This window comes from Lepidochelys kempii, chromosome 3 (genome assembly GCF_965140285.1).
Source record: "Lepidochelys kempii isolate rLepKem1 chromosome 3, rLepKem1.hap1, whole genome shotgun sequence".
NCBI classification, from domain to species: Eukaryota; Metazoa; Chordata; order Testudines; family Cheloniidae; genus Lepidochelys; species Lepidochelys kempii.
This window is the reverse complement of record NC_136382.1, coordinates 201,302,374-201,319,113: the sequence shown is the minus strand read 5'-3', so window position 1 is coordinate 201,319,113 and position 16,740 is coordinate 201,302,374. Positions and strand designations below refer to the sequence as shown.

The window sequence follows — 16,740 nt, the reverse complement described above, 5'->3', positions numbered from 1 at the left end:
CATAGGCAATCCTCTTCTCCCTTTTCTTGCTCTTTCCAGGATGCCACTCAGACTAACAACACAGCCCCAATTTCTTCTTCTTTGCAAAAACTCTCATATAATCCTCCCTTCTTCAGACAAAATTTGACTTAATGTTTGATCATTAAAATGTAAGCAAGTTTGAGACGATAATGCAAGAGAAAATTATGCTCAACAACCTTGAACACAGTTGCAGGTATATTCATCATTCACATATTCAACATTCAATAACAATGCAGGCAGGTTGAGTGCAAGTCTGAATGCACAGCACTGCTAATGCAAAACATTTTTGTTTTTTGGAGTAAAAGCAAAAGTAGTTTATATAAGTCCAAGAAATCTTTTGTTTTGGCAAATTCCACTTGGTTAGCATCTCAGCTCAATAACTTGATAGAAACAAGAGGGAGATTCTGTACTAACCATCTGTTACACTTAACATCAGATAAAATGCTACGTCCCAATTTGAGTTATTTATGATATATAAATAGCTTGTTCATTTTCCCTTTGTTAGCCAAGCAGTTACTAGAAACCATAATTTTATAGTCTTGGTAATTTATCAAATGAAATTATGGCATTTATATTAACTCCATAAATTACTAACTTTAATTTGATCTTAAGAAGTTGTTGCCAAAAGAATTAGGAAACCCTTGTTCCAGCTAAAGCAGTACAACTGAGGCACCTCTAAACTTTTTAGCTACAGTTGTGAATATTCATTTTCTTGAATTTGTGCATCTGTATTGTACGAGGTTTGTGACATAGCGTAATAGTGCTTGTGCAGTGCTGGGTGTTTCTACAATTTGCTAAGTGCCCTCGAGTTCCCTCAACTTCAAAGGGAGTTGAAAACAGCACCTCATATGATCTAACCCTGAATAAATAATGGCCTAAGGAAAAGGAAAAAAAGTTGTTCGGACTTTTTAAAAGATCCTTTTTTTTTCTTTTAAAAGGACACCATCAGTTGGAAAGTAATACTTAAGTCTAAAAACAATGTATCTACTATTGCTACAGGTAGCACCTAGATTACTATTTAAAAAATAAATTAGATAAAACATATTTTTCTATTTTTACAGTTTCATTTTTGTTTTTACTTTTGACAACACACTCACTCCCTTGTATAGTAGGTCAGTTAAGCTCCAGTCCTGCAAACGCTTACACACATGCTTAACTTTAAGGATCTGAGTAGTCTTGCTGGACTACTCACGTGCTTAAACTTAAGCTGTGCATACACAGAGTGTTTGCAAGATTGGGTCCTCAGTCAGTTTCTACTGTTGTTCGAGTGGGTCTTTCACACAGCTGCAAGGGAGAGAAAAACATTTTTTTTTAATAAGAAAAATATGACTGAAATCACAAATACTGCAGGAGGTCAAAAGGGGGAGGTGTGGCTTCTGAGAAAAGCTTTTTAATGTTTGTTTTTAAATAGACTAGATTTCGGTTTAATGGTTTCCCTTTAATAAATTTATCTAATTTTCTTAAATTAGTTCAACTTTAAATGAATGAGACTCAGGTGGAAAAATTGAGAGGGTTTAATTTTTAGATTAAAATGTCATTTCAGGCTCGTATAAAAATCTTCAGATACACAGGTATTCTATATTGCTAAAGAGAGTGAAAGTGCTGTGGTTACAATGTAAGCAAGAAAGCAGGGATTAAAAAAACCTGCACGAAATATGATTTCCCTAGAAATGCTTGTAGGAATTTTACTTAATTGCAACCAGAAGCTTGACCTGGAAGTGTAATGTTTTGACCCGCTAGCTGTCTGGTTTCCTAAATGTGTTGTTTTTTGCTCTTTAAACTGAGAAAATTTATTTTACACATGTTTAACCCTGTGTGTCCCTAAAAGCACCAGTGTAAAAATGACATCAAACCACCACCACCAGCAGTCCCCTAAAAACCAAACCAAGCAAATTAAATTTACAAGGAAGAAAATTGTTTTAAAAATGCTTGTTCAATGGTGAGGCTCTCGTTACTTTAATTGTCACAAGAGGTGGTTTCAGGCACACTTTTTATTGTTGCAAGACAAGCAGTATCTTTTTATTTTTTAGGTTACTATGATATACAGCAATATTCTGCTTAGTTTTCTCTTCTTCTTAAACAGCATTGCCATATGACAGAGGTAGAGAGAAAATGTAGCATTTTTAGGTTTAAAAAATCCTTTTTCTAATTTATTTTTTTAATTACCCATCATGTAACCTTTATTTTCCTATGCTTAGAAAATTTTGCTGCAGTACTTAACTGAAAGGTTGACTGAGATAGACTAAGAACCTGACCTGGGAAAAATATATGGGCATTTCAGACTTTACTCACATGAGTAGTTCCACTTGCTTTTCATTCATGTGAGTACAGTTATGTATGTTTGTGTTTGCAGGATTGGGCCAGACTTTCCATGTGTCTGTATTTTAGGGGTCTCTTGCTAAGACTTACACATGTGCTTAACTTTATACACTGTGAATATTATTCCTATTGATCTCACAGGGACTTTGTGTAAAGATAAATATATGAGTGTGGTATCCGGGCCTTAATTTGTAAAATACTTATTGAAAAAAGTAAATAATTAAAATTTAGTAAAACTGGTACAAATTTAGACAAAGCTCTTCATCACTTGAAAAGTGAAAAAACAATTTGTGGATCCTTTGTGGACACACTAATAGGATTTAGTAAATTCCAGCAGTGCCATAAAGGCAAATAATAAATGTAATTTCTTTTATCATTTAGAACATTAATTTGAAAGAAATGTCTGGTTTTTTTTTTAATTCACTAAACAAATCCATGCAAAGCAAAGAGATTTAAATTGATAAATCTAGCTTTAGAGGAAAAAGAATGGAAGCTGGCAATCTCATGCTTGTTTATTTGCGGAATATTTTTTTATTATCCTTTTAATTAACAGAAGTATTTATCTTCTATTGCGGAAACCAAAGTCAGGCTCACAACACTAACTCACAGTTTAGAAATCTCTTTTAACAATTAAACTAACGCCAATAACTTAAATGATAAGATACATAAAAAGCGGGTGTATTTTTGTTTGAACTGATGTAATATTGACATTTGTTTGACTTGTTCAGACTTCCAGTTTCTGGATTGGTTATGTCCTCTCTTCTATATCATCTCTGTTTTCCCTCCTTAGATGAGATTGTAAAGAGAAATGCAAAAAGTCACTTTTTGGATAGTATGACAACTCACGCTGGGCCAGATCCTTATCTTGTGTGAATTGATGTCGCTCCATTGAAGTCAATGGAGTTACTCTAATTTCTACCAGCTAAGGATCTGGTCTATTATTTGGAATACACAGGTAAGGAATTTGGGCTTTGTCATATAGTTGAGTTGTAACTGCATTTAAATACTGACAGAAACAAGGTGGGTGAGATAATATCAACACCGACTTCTGTTGATGAAAGAGACAATCTGTCGAGCTCCACAGAACTCTTCTTCAGGTCTAGGAAGGGGAATCAGAGTGTCACAGCTAGATTGTTAAGCATAAAGAGTTAACACATGTTGCAAGAAACCATTCAAATACTGACAACAGTTTGGAAATTCATAGTGGTGGCTAATAAACATACGGGTATTTCCTTCTTTGCATTCAAGGCACTAGAACAATTTTGTAATCGACACACGGTCTCCTCTCAGTTCTTCATCATTATAACAGGTGTGGTTTCTATTTTAATCCCTAATATGTCATCATGTCATATAAACTGGTGTTAAATCACAAATTTTGTAAATTACTTTCACCAGAAAAAAGCATGTTAGAACAGGTTTCAGAGTAACAGCCGTGTTAGTCTGTATTCGCAAAAAGAAAAGGAGTACTTGTGGCACCTTAGAGACTAACCAATTTATTTGAGCATGAGCTTTCGTGAGCTACAGCTGCATCCGATGAAGTGAGCTGTAGCTCACGAAAGCTCATGCTCAAATAAATTGGTTAGTCTCTAAGGTGCCACAAGTCCTCCTTTTCATGTTAGAACAGATTTTTATCCCATTCCCTTAGATCTAGGGTTCCCTTCCTTCCCTCCCCCCACCTCATGCTATGTAGATGAGAAATATGTTAGTCCTAATTTTCTAAATTAGAAGTCATCGTCTTTGGTGGCGGGTGGGGGAGGTGCAATGACTTGAATTCGCAGTTTTCCACCTGCTGGATTAATGCTTTCCCATGCTTTACAGGTGCTAAATAGACTGTTCTTCATTGCAGGCATTAAATTATGCCCACAGAAATGTAGACTTGGTATGGAAATTATACAAAACTAACTTGCTGTTTGTGATTATACTTCAGGTTTAAGTACTTCCACTATGAATCCTGTTTTTTTGAAATTATTTAAACCCTAAACCTTTCCTTGGATTGGAATTTGGAATGCAAGGTCATTCCCTGGGGAAGGTTCTTTAGTAACACAGTTTTTTGGGGTTTTTTTAAGAAAAAATCCATTTGGCTCTTTTAAGCTGTTTCAGTGAAAAAGAAATTTTCTTCTGGTTTAAAGGATGCAGTGTCAAGTTAAAATGTTCTATCTATAATTGTATATATACATTTTTAAAGCAAATGTGTTACTAATAATCCAATAATTTAATTGTAATTTACTGTTCACAGTTTATTCTTTTAGCCTATTTGTGACACTTCACTCAGCCTGGACAATGAAAACAGAATGTTCAGTCTCAGCTTTGGTTTTAGTCCATTTCTAATCAGTTTCATTTTGTTTTTCATTAGCTCTGTTGCATGGATTGCACATGCTTCAGTGGAATGTTCTTAATAGACAACATAAATCTGGAAACCGCTTCTGTCTTCTCTCTTTTCCATGCCTTTTGTTACAAGTAATCCTAAAGATAACTATTAGTGAAAGAGATTTTAGGAGAAAATATTTTTTTCATCTTTTTTACTTTGTGGTTTTGACAGCATTTTGTGTTTCGTCATTTTCAGTGAGACTGCTCACTCAAGTAAAACTACACATTGCTGAATTGGGCTCTAAGCTGACATGAGGTGTACAAAAGTTGAGGGAGACAATCATTGACATACATATTCCCGTTAATTATACAAATACTGACTTTCCCCACCTGGTCCACAGCCTCTAACCAGTGACACATTGTCTGATTTATTTTAGTGGAAGTGGATCTTGAGAAGGCATTTGAAGGGGAGAAGGTAGTAGCCTAATGGAGCAGTTCAGGGAGATTGCTTCATGTGTAATGGGTGGCAGTAGGGGTAGGCAGTGAGAGGAGTATGCAAGTAGGCATCTGAGGCTCGCATTGCTGGCAAATGGAGGCAGTAAGGGAGAGAGTCTGAGTTGTAAAGTGCCTTTAAGGTCAGGAAGGAAGGTAGAACTTGATTTGGAGGGAGAAGGGAAGCCAGTGGCGGCTGCAGTGGTCAAAGTGATAGACAAAAAAGATAACCTTGGCTGTTGCATTTTTCATGGATAAGAAGGAGGAGATGGTGTGGATGTTCAAAGAGGCCAGAGAAGAGGAGTGCAATAATCAAGGGGGGGGGATTATGGAGTTTTAGTTGTTTGAGCAACCCAAAGTTTGCCTTTTTGGAAATTATATAAAGGAAAACATGGCAAGATTTGGTTGTGGCCTGGATGCACAGGAGAAAATTTAACTGACAGGAAGGATGGTACTATTCTTAACAATAACAAAGAAAGAGGGGAGTGAGGAGAAAAAGAACACGAGTTACATTTTGACCATATTTTGTTTAGGCTTGACAGAATCCAATTTTTATAATTTTGACATTTTGACATATCGATGTTTATTTTTAAAACATTTTTAGAGTTATATCAATATATATTTTCACAGTTGTGCAAAATTACGGGTCTAAAACTTTTTTATTGTTTATATATTTAAATTTTCACAGTTGTGGGAAATTATGGGGGAAAACAGGCAATGGGGAAAGAAAACATTGAGAGTCAAAAAGTTAAAGTTTTATAACTGTTAAAACACAAATGGTCAACATCACATATCAAAATATACAAAATAAATATCCTTAAATCAGAGACATTTGGGTGGAGTATCGATTTGTACTATATAAGAATATACATCTTCTTACATTAAACAATTCTCGGTGTGTGTTGGAGAGGAGGGTGGGACAGCCAAGAAAATTAAGTGCAAAATGCTACATTAATGCAATGTAATGGGTAAGATTTTCTGTCTACAAAAGTAAGAAAATTCCTTAATATGTTTTTCCTAGTGACTGTAACTCAGCCGTAATGCACATATATAGGATCTGATGCTGCAAACACTTCCGCATGTGAAGAACTTCACTCAATGCAAGTAGTCCCCATCTCCTTGTTCATGATCTATTGTCAACTTAAACGTAATTAGTCTTGAAAGGATTTGATTTTTTGAATAAATGTTGGCAAACATCAATTACATGGTACACACACAAATTGACGAAAAAATAGGTTCAGAATGAGCATGGCTCTTCAGTTTACATACGTTCACTAATGTGATGGTATAATACCGAATGAAGAAGTATAGTTGCTAAGAAGTTAGACCTCATTGCTTTTCAGTATATTAACTTAATGTATGTAGAACACTTTGAAGATGAAAAACCCTATCTGCTGTAAATGTTATTAGCTTAATCTCTATAAATTAATATACAGCATATTGAAAATTCAGGCTTTATATTTAGGATTTAATCTGTGCAACAATGTAATGTTCTGAATTTATAGATTCTACACATCACTTTTCCTTTCCAATTTAATATAACAAGTTCACATTTTTTATATTTCATGGACTAAACTATTTTAAATATAAAAGTTGTATTTTCAAATCAAAGGGGCAATTTTAATCCAAAACAATATGTCAGAAATTTAAAATGGCTGAGCCGTGAGAAAAAATTAGATATTTTGGAAAACAGCAAGAAAAGCTGTACAATCAGAAATGTAGGAGTGTCAGGTATGAAAATGTTTTGAGTGCATTCGGCCTTCTTAGGCCTGTCTTGTGGTTTTGGAGAAGACTTTGCACAATTCAGTAGCAGAGCCAAGCAGGTGCCAGATTTTCCTGGGAAGTGAACACCTGCCAGGCTATTCCAGATAACTCAGCAGCTCAGAGGCATTTTCCCAGGCTCCCAGATGAATGGTCTCTAATAGCCGTGAGAGAGGGCTTTCCACTGTTATACACTGTACCACAGGCTCTTCTTGGCAGCCTTGTAGGAAGCTCAAGTCAACTTGGCTGTAATTCCTTTGGAAAACAAGTGTTGCTGGATAGTTTTACAGTATAAACTCAGTGTCTGATATTTCCTCTCAGTGTCCTGGGACTGTGAAATATATCAGGCAGGGCAAATTACCACTCCCTTAAAATGCATTACTCACTGGAGCACATTGTTTCTTAAACTAAACTGCATCCTTGCTAGGACTGTATTTATTCGGTCATGTTTTGGTTTCCAGTGTCTCAGGACTTTTTTTGGAACTCTGATATCATGACTTAGACGTAAAGTTTCAAAATCAGAATATCCTCCTCCTCCCAATAGAAGTCTCATTTCTGCATTATTTACTGTAAACATGAAAACATTTTTCCGATTTCTGTGTTAGTAACCTACATGTAGGAGGTTGCAACGTGCACAGGCTCTTCAGATAGGAAAAAGAAGGCATTTCTCTAGTATCTTCATTTCTTGATCTTGTGAAGAGAATAGGTAATTTGCAGATATTTTTCCTTGGAAGAAGCAGAAAGAACTCTACAGTGTTAGTAGCATTGCAGCGCTGTTGTATTATCAGTTGACATTGGCACAGCTGTAGTTTTGCTAAAACAAACTGATGTTACTGGATGGAGCAGTTCAGAAGTTCCAAAAACATTAATGCACTAGCAAGAGGTTTTTCAAAAATATTTGTTAAAAATGGAATATAATGTTCTTTTAACATATATTACACCCCAATTCCTGGCATGCAGCTATCCACATCTTAAAACACAGACCACAATTAGCAATAACAGGCACCCTTACTAGCATTCTCAGCAAAGAGTGGAAGAATGGATGGGTATGAAGACTGAACTTCTCTCTTACTATTAGTGAGAGTTCTTCCAGTTCTGAGTTGATGCACTCTTGTGAAGCAGTGTGGCAAAGCTTGATCAGCCATGGCTGATGCTGTTCCTTCTCTTTTATCCACAGGGGTTATGAACATGATAAATGGAGGACTTTGGTCTCTAGAGCTGTCAACAGTAGTTTTTACGCATTGGTTTCACTTTAAAAAGAAGTGTACTTACTGCTAGAACTGACTACACAATGTCTACATTGTAATTTCTTTTCACTGCACGATCATACATTAAATACTCAAATATTGATACAACTGTGAAGAAAACAATTTATTAGGCGGGTTTGATGAACACAAGTTTTAGATCATTGCATGTAAATATTTTTCACCTCCTAAAAGAAATAGTGAAGAAAATTATTCCTGAGGTGCAGCAATTGTACCAGTTGATGCAAACAGACACAGACTGCATTAATCATTTAAGTGATAAACCTTGGCTGCTGGAGCTGCTATACTGATATGGTATCCCCTACTGACTGATCAGCAGAATGGTATTTAATTGAGCTTCCATTAGAGCCTCATGACAATATATCTTTCCTGCTGGTAGAAAGGTTCCACAAAGGATGAATCAATGAAGGGGGGAAAATTAAAGAGACATATTTAACAATATCTCAAATTACATTTTGGACATATCATGTATGACTCTGTCACCAACAGAAGTCAACTTGAAATCATGCACTAACAAGGGGCAACTGAACTGAAAATACCATAGAGCTGCGGGGGTTTTGTCTTACTCCCAAGAGCAGACATATTGTAAATCAGAGGTCGTTAAGATCAATTTGAAACTCTGCTCAGGTTGTTAGTTGGTCAGATATGATTAAAGACTTACTTCTTACAGGACACCAGAACAGCAGGAAAACTAAACAGATAGATCTGTCACTCCCATTCTTAGAAGAATCTCGGGCATGAAGCATTGTGTTTTAGAGTGTGGTGGGAAATGTAAAATATTATCACCTTTTGTTTGATGTTTTAATAAAAAAATACGATGAAAGTGAAGTGCTTGTTCAGTGTTGTGAGGTACATTCAGGCGGAGAGGATTTCCTCATTTAGTTATCCATTTTCCTCATTTAGAGACTGGTTGGTAAATATGTGTTTTTACTAGAGATGGTCAAGATTTTTTTAGAAGGAAGAATTTTTAATCTGAAAATACCGATCCATCAAAATAGAAACTGTTTGTGGAAATGTCAGTTTAGATCAAAGTTTTGTTGGAAAGGTTTATCCGGGTGTGGGGGGAGAGTGTGTGTGTGTGTGAGAGAGAGAGACACCCCCCCTGCACCCGAGAAGAGCCACTAGCCCAATGGTTAGGGCACTCATCTGGAATAAGAGACCCAGGTTCAAGTCCCTCTTCTGAATTGGACAGATTCAGACTGTTGGCTGTTGCAGAGGGTCGCTCTTGTGTGCTTTTTGTGAAAAGTTTTAAGAGGTCTAGTTTCGGATGTGGAACAAAAACAAACTTTGAAACCTTGAAATTTTTCACAAAATAGAATTCTTGTTTTTTTGCCAGCTCTAGTTTTTACAGACATCTCTCTGTTGCACTGTTCTTGAGATCACAGTGGAAGGCATTGTACTGTCACACTTACACTTTGTCTACAGAAAGCGCAAAGTCTTGTCGTCTTTGATTTGGCTAACCCCACTGACAATGTGTCAAAAGGATAGTGGGTGCCAAACTGGAAATACCTAACAACAATTTTCTTTAATCATGTGCTGTAAATATGCAACTAATAAAGGTGATGGACTGCATCCAAAGTGTTCCTTCTCTTTAAAGGGTGGCTTAACTTGATACATCTTGACTCGATCTTTAAAGGGAGTCAAGTATTCAGTTGTCTTCCGAATGGAAAAAGATAGCTGATAAATTATTTAGGGACTGATTATGGTAAATAGGCACGGTATTGCATGAAGGATGGTGTGGTGGAACACCACTGCAGGGGTTGCTCCCAGAGGCACTGTGCCAGCTGGGAAGCTCTGGAGCACGCAGGAGGGAATGAAGCTGCATTGTCATCCTTGTGCTGTGGTCAACATCCGGACCTTCTGCTCCTGGTTAGCTCTCCTGGCTGGAATCGGGATGGGGTTATGTGGTCCTGTGTCTTCCCTTGCCTTCTTTCTAGAGTTGAGAATGGCAATATTTATTTATAAGCTTTTCTGTGGCACTTGTCACCGAGGTATCTGAGTACCTTGTGACATCCCTGTGAGGTAGGGAAGAATTATTATCCCTACTTTACAGACTGAACTGAGGCACAGAGAAACTAAGTGACTTGCCCAAGGTCCCACAGGAAGTTGATGGCAAAGCAGAGAATAGAATAGAACACAATTTTTTTGGAGTTGCAATCCAGTGCACAAGATCATCTTTCTAGCCTTCAGAACCTTTATAGCACAAGGATTCTAAGTGTGGTCAGCCGCTGGGAACGAGGCTCCTTTACACCCTATACCTCCCTGTTGGCGCACCCATGCTGAGGCTGGGCACAATTATTGATCACCACGTAGTATATATCACTGTGATTAAATGTAGCCTGATCTTGAAGGGTGCTGCTTTTCTTGTTGAACTGAATGGGATTGGCAGATGATTAGCATCATTCAGAATCTGCTCATAGCTGGCATCTCCATACCAAACTTTTAAAAACTTTACATAACTCAAGGTCTTTCTCTAAAAAGCAATTAGTTAAGAACATTTTCAGTTGCTTTCTTGATTTGTGTGGGTGCAACGGGGTCACAATGAACAGGGTCTTAGTCTGCAGAGCTGTTCGTCTGGCACCTTTTGTGGGCAATTAATTTATTGAAATTAATTTCTGTGATTGGATAGCAGAACCGATCAATTTTAAAATCCAGTGGTTTTTTTTTTTTTACTCTGCTGCACATTAGTTAGTTTATTCTTGACTCTAAGAAGTTTTTATTAAAAATACTGCTTTTGGAGAGATGCACATTTTGTAAGTGAGAGCTATGCCTTCCTTTCCCCAAACAGTCAGGAGATCTTTATAGGAGATGTGTAGCACACTGTGAGAACAGAATGCCCTTACACTTATTACATCACTCTGTTTAATGTTTCAGGTGGCAATTTTCACATTACAGCCTACTTCATGAAGAGATGGGTCAATCTCCGTTGTGTGGTGGGGAAGCAGTATCGCGGTAAGCAGGCAGTTTCTTATTCCGTTACTTAACATTTAGCACAATTGGGAGAAGGGAGTAAATCATAAACACAGCGTTTCTATTAGAATTTTGATTCAGTTCATTAATTTCTGTTATTGTTGTGGGATTTTTTTTAATCAAAAATATTTCCAAACAGTTGTTTGTGTGTTTTATTTAACTTTAAAGTTGCTTTCTGCCTGCTCCAGAATAATCAGCTCAGTCATACCAGATTTGATATTTGTGATGAGGCTTAGCATTTTACTGAGTCTCCACAGGGTGAATCGACCAGAGGTTGCACTCCGATGAGTCATATCATATCATTTATGGCATCAACTGTATGGTACAAGTGTATGCAAGCAAATGCTTTCATTGGGCCCACTGCTGTAAAACCCCTACATAGGTGATGTCATTGGGCCAGATATTTTTCTTCTTCATGTTTTTCCAAGCCAAGATGCTCTGTAAGGAAGTGATATCAATCCTGTTGCTTCAACAACAATAAAAAGGAACCATAACAATGACTGCCCTTTCAGTTGATCTTTTAAATTTAAAAGAAAAATAAAGTAAATCAACTAAGCGGCCTTAAAATCTTTTAACTGCTTGAATAACAATCTTAGTAATGTCTCTTACATTTTATAGGGTTTTATTTACCATGTTTATGGACATTTGTTAAGTCTCTTCTGTTTCAATTAACTACTAATTTTGTCTAACTTCATACTGAGTGCAGAGATTAGAGTGCTGATTTTAAGTATTTCAGCAAAGTTGTACATTTTCATGGCTGTTTTGGAATATTAGATTATACTGTAATAATGTCTTTTACATCAAAACTGTATTTGTTTTGGATCTAAGCTTTATTGGAATTTTACAGGAAGTATTGTAGTCTAGTGACAGATTTGTTTTGTTAACCAGCAAGAGACTATCTGGCAAAATGTAACAGTTAAAACAGCCAAACTAAAATGTATTTGATCTACCAATACTATCAGAAAAAATTCTAAGGCCACGATCCTGTAACGAGCGCCACATGAATAGAGCCCCCTGCTCCCACACAGAGGTCGTTGAAAGACAGTGGCCAAAATTTGTTGTTGTTTCTTTGTCATTAATAATAATTTTTATTTATTAATAAAAGCTGCTGCTGCACTCTAATAAGTATATTTCCTGAGCTAATAAACACTTCGGCCTCAGCAGTTCTTTTAGTCAGGATACATGTAATACCGCAATCAAAAAGAACACATTGATTATCATCTAAGTAGAATTCTGTATTTTAAAATTGAAACTCGTGTTGCATTGGTTCATTTTACAGTCAAAGCTGAAATAACACCCTGTCAGAATGCTTAATATCTGAGGCTAGGAGCAACCCTCCTGCATATGCATCTTTTCCTTCCTGTGCAGAAAGTGGGGATTACTGCCCCCACGCCCCATCCCAGCACCACTCCTTATTTCCTCTGGAGCCTTTCTGCTTTGGAGCTCTGCAGGGCTTGTGGGTGAGACCAGAAGAATAGGGATCTGACTACAAGCCACTGCACCAACCCACAGATCTAGTAGTAATTAATACAGCATTAACTCTTGTAAAGTTACCTTCATGGCTCCTGCTTAGCAGCCATAGGAGGACTTGGCAAATGGCTGCACAGAGCATGCTGTCAATGAAACAACACAGTCTTGTGGAGAAGCAGCCGTCCATGCAGATAGCTCCATATTCCTCCCCTGTTTGCTGCCCTTTGATGGGATGTTCTGAGGGAAACTGTGGTCAGCCTCATTGTTTTCCTGCCTATCTTACCTCTTCCCCCTCCCATAAGACAGGATGTTCTGGCCCATTGTTATAAAAGTCTGACAATTTCACATATAAATCCTAAATAAAAATATGCCATTTTAATGGATGTGGACATAATTTCAGATTGCTAAAACAGAACACCCTCTCTGTCTCTGTCTGTCTGTCTGTCTCTCTCTCTCTCTAGTATTTTTGTTACTAAATTGAGTGATGCTTGATGTACTCTGTTCTTATAAGTGGTTCAGAATTGTTGTTACTGGATCCTCTTCCCTCTAGTAATCTCAGATGATTAAGAAGTTTTGTTGTTATGTGTTAACTCTGGGAACTGTGTTTTAGGAGTAGGATATGTGAGATCGTGATGGTAAATGGTAATAAATCGTTTAAACACTTTAAAATCACCTTAGTCATAGTTTGAAAGATGTTTTCCATATGCCATGTTATGTCCAATTTTCATGCTATACATTATACTGATGTTATAAACATGACAACATTTTTGAGATGAAAAGATGAATCATCAGACTAGCACAAAGGAAATCATGCTGAATGACTTGCCTGTGGGTTCCATGTGATACATTTGTCCGGGGCTCAGGTGGACTAATTTGCAGCCTAGTCTTTTCTCTGGAGAACTGAGCTTACTCTGCCCTATTGAGAAATGAATGATTTACTCCCCCACCCAAAAAAACCCCCAAAAAACAAAAACAAAACAAGTGAAGTGGGAGGAGAGAGTGGGGAATTGCAAAAAGTGAGGAGGGAGAAAAGAATTATTGTGCATTTTAAAATGTCGGCTGCTTTGATTTACAAAATGTAGTACACGTATACGTTGCCCTTATTAAAAACTATATTATATACTGAAAGATACATGTAATCTTTTTGGGGTTTGTTGTTTTGCACAGAGCTGCGTGTATTTCCAGACAAATTTGTGGTTTGTGTCACTAGACTTGAATCTAATCCCAGTCTTTGGACAAGCAAAAATGGAGCATTGGTATGTATGGAGGAGTACTAGAATAGTCTGATTTATTGTTCAGTGGTGAGACATGTTTCTGTGTAGACTTAGTCATTCAAATGCTAATCTGATATTTTCTAGGGATGGAAAAGATCATCTAAACAATTGGGCCAAGATGTTCAAAATGGGAACCTAAAGTTAGTCTCCTAAATGCATATTTTGTCACCTAAGTGGTCTGATTATCAAATGGACTGAACACCCAGCACCTCCCACTGAAGATAGTAGGAATTGCTAGAAGCTCAGCACTTTGGAAAATCAGGCCACTTATTTAGAAACCTAACTTTAGGTGTCCATTTTTGACTACTTGGTCTTGAAACCTTTTGTGTTACCAAATATTAAGATTTATAAGGTCCACTGTATTATTTGTTTTGCATATTTTTTTTGGCATCTCTGTTCTATAAGACAACTCATAAAGGTCAGCGGTGGCACTGCTGGAACAAAATATGCTCCCCTAATAAATTTATGGGGAAAAAGGTATTGCTCGGTAGTTCATTACCAGTAAAAATTATTACTTATATATTTCATCTAGAAGGCTCTATCAGGGTCAACAGCTTATGAATCTTATACTGCAGTTAACCACTGGTTGTCTCATGAGTGCTAACATTGACCCAGGTGGCCTGTTTTATAACAGGCAGTTTCTTTTGCACTCATGATGAATGTCATAAATACACATTAAGGTCTGTGCATGTATTGTTGGAGTGATTAATGGAAATATTAATTTTAAACATTAAATTTAATTGAAGTCCCTTTGTAACAGGAAAGTTTCTTTCTAACATCAGCTGCGAGGGCTTTGTTATCTTGGTCCCAAGATTGATAAACACCACAGGATAAGTAACCCAGCAAAAAAAGATGTTTAGGTTGCTCAAAAGAAAATCTAGTAAACTGCTTTTGAAAATATTTTTGTTGCCAACCTGAACAAAAAAACACTACTCTCACAACATGTGTTTTAAAAGCCACTCAGATTCCTTAAATTGGGACTATTTAACATGCATTTTGGCTGGAAGAAAAACCCTGTGATTGGGAAGTGAATTATTATATTTTTCTTTTTAAAGTTTCTTGTAAAACTCTCTTTCCAATTTGAGAGAGTTAATTTCTCCAAAAAGCAACAAATAAGAATTCCCCTCCTTAGTTTCCCTTTCATATGATTCCTATTAGAAGAGGAAAGGCAAGTGAATAATGTACTCCTGTCAAGAATATTTTGATTGTTTCACATAAATATTACAATATTGATTTTAAATTGTGGTAACTTAAAACTTAAATTCATCTGTACAAATCCCTAATTATTTAAAAAGTGAACTTAACATTTCAAGGGCTTGTTCTATGGGGCTATTCATGTGAGTAAAGTTACTCAGGTGCCTAATTCTTTGCAGGATCAGACCCTAAATCAGAGAGCTCTCCCATCAACATAATAAAACCACCTCAATGAGCGGCGGTAGCTGTGTCAGTGGGATTTCAGATCCCTTTGTGCTGTTCTAGCAGCAGCGTCTGCTGCTACAGTCTGCCCCACTATGTATATGAAATCCTACAGCACGTGCTATCGTAGTACTAATGTGTTTGCTATGCAGTTTAACAGGAAGTATGCCTGGATTCTGTACTAGACTGCAGAAGCCTCCCCCCAAATTCTCTTCTATGGCATGTTCTGTGATTTAGGTGCTTATTATGACTCTATAGCTAAGATGTTCTGAATTGGGCTTAAAATAGGGCATGCATTTCTCTACACATAGATGGTCTTGAAGTATAAAACATCATCCAGTGTGACTTTATATGCCCTTTGAATTTTGTATGTAGTATTTGGTTGGTTTTGTATAATAAATTTGCAATAGGAAGTGTTTGAAATTTGTCTCTGGGTTGTTTAGGGGTTCTCATGTTTTATTGCTGACATGCATCTTTAAAACCAATATTGTCAGGCAGCTGAACCTTGAGGAGATCTAGTGCAACAGGTAGTTTTTGAGAACAAATCTTTAGGATTAAGGGTAGTTTTTCACTTTTAATCTTTATAACCGAGAGTTTATTCTTCAGTGACTGGTGCATTTCTTTTTCAGAGAAACTAACAAAGTTAAAAATGGCTACCATCTCCCATTATCCTCAGTGGGAAAGAGGCCATAGGTTTCCCTCATTTAAAATGGCTACCATTTCCTTAGACCTGCTGCAGGAGGAAGTTTTTAGGTTGTACTTAGCAGAGATGGCCACTATCTCCTATTGTCCTATCGAGGGTGAAGCCACGTTGTCCTCAGGGAAGAGGTTCCCTTATGCTGTCATGGGGCAGAAATAAGAACTGTGAGGAGCAGGTGAATTTTCAGGCTTTTGGAATACAAGGGAAAGGGAGGGAAAGTATGTATTTGGGGGAAGAAAGTGGGGAAGGGGAATATGGAGGACAGGGAGGAAATCTGGGGTGTATGGAGCAGGGAGAGAAATAAGGGCCGGTGTGTTGGAGTGGGTTCACTAAAGGAATTTCTGCATGAGAACAGAGTTAAGGTTATGGTGTATGGGCTCAGGTGTATGGTAATTTTAGTAGACATAAGGTGTGTGCCTTTGGGTTGGGCAATAGAGGATACTGTTCATGTGGATCGCATGCTAGCTGTTCATGTGTAATCTTTGAATAGCAGTGTCTGATGAGTTGTAGTCTGCACAGTGCATGTCCTTGTGTGCCCCTCACCCAAGGGCACATGCAACTGTCCCTCACTTCCCTCCAATGTGGGATCTCACTATTGTTCTTACAAGTGTCATAGAGCCCCTTCTTTGAGTCTCCCTCTGAATGCTCTCACCTTGCTCTCAAGGTGGCCTTTCTGATCACCATTACATCAGCCAGAAGAGTCAGCAAACTCTAAGCTTTCAGGATCCCAACAAGGGGAAGTCAG

At 37.3% G+C, this 16,740-nt stretch overlaps 1 protein-coding gene across 6 annotated transcripts in view; it reads left to right on the top strand.

Annotated features, from left to right (window-relative positions):
• Positions 1 to 16,740, top strand: part of SLX4IP (SLX4 interacting protein) — a 129,748-nt gene that overhangs the window by 88,005 nt on the left and 25,003 nt on the right. For all 6 annotated transcript variants that reach the window (XM_078852355.1, XM_073339608.2, XM_073339609.2 and 3 more), the window contains 2 exons: positions 11,040 to 11,117; positions 13,773 to 13,861. In XM_078852355.1, coding sequence (XP_078708481.1) covers positions 11,040 to 11,117; positions 13,773 to 13,861 — 167 coding nt within the window. The remainder of the gene's footprint in view (positions 1 to 11,039; positions 11,118 to 13,772; positions 13,862 to 16,740) is intronic.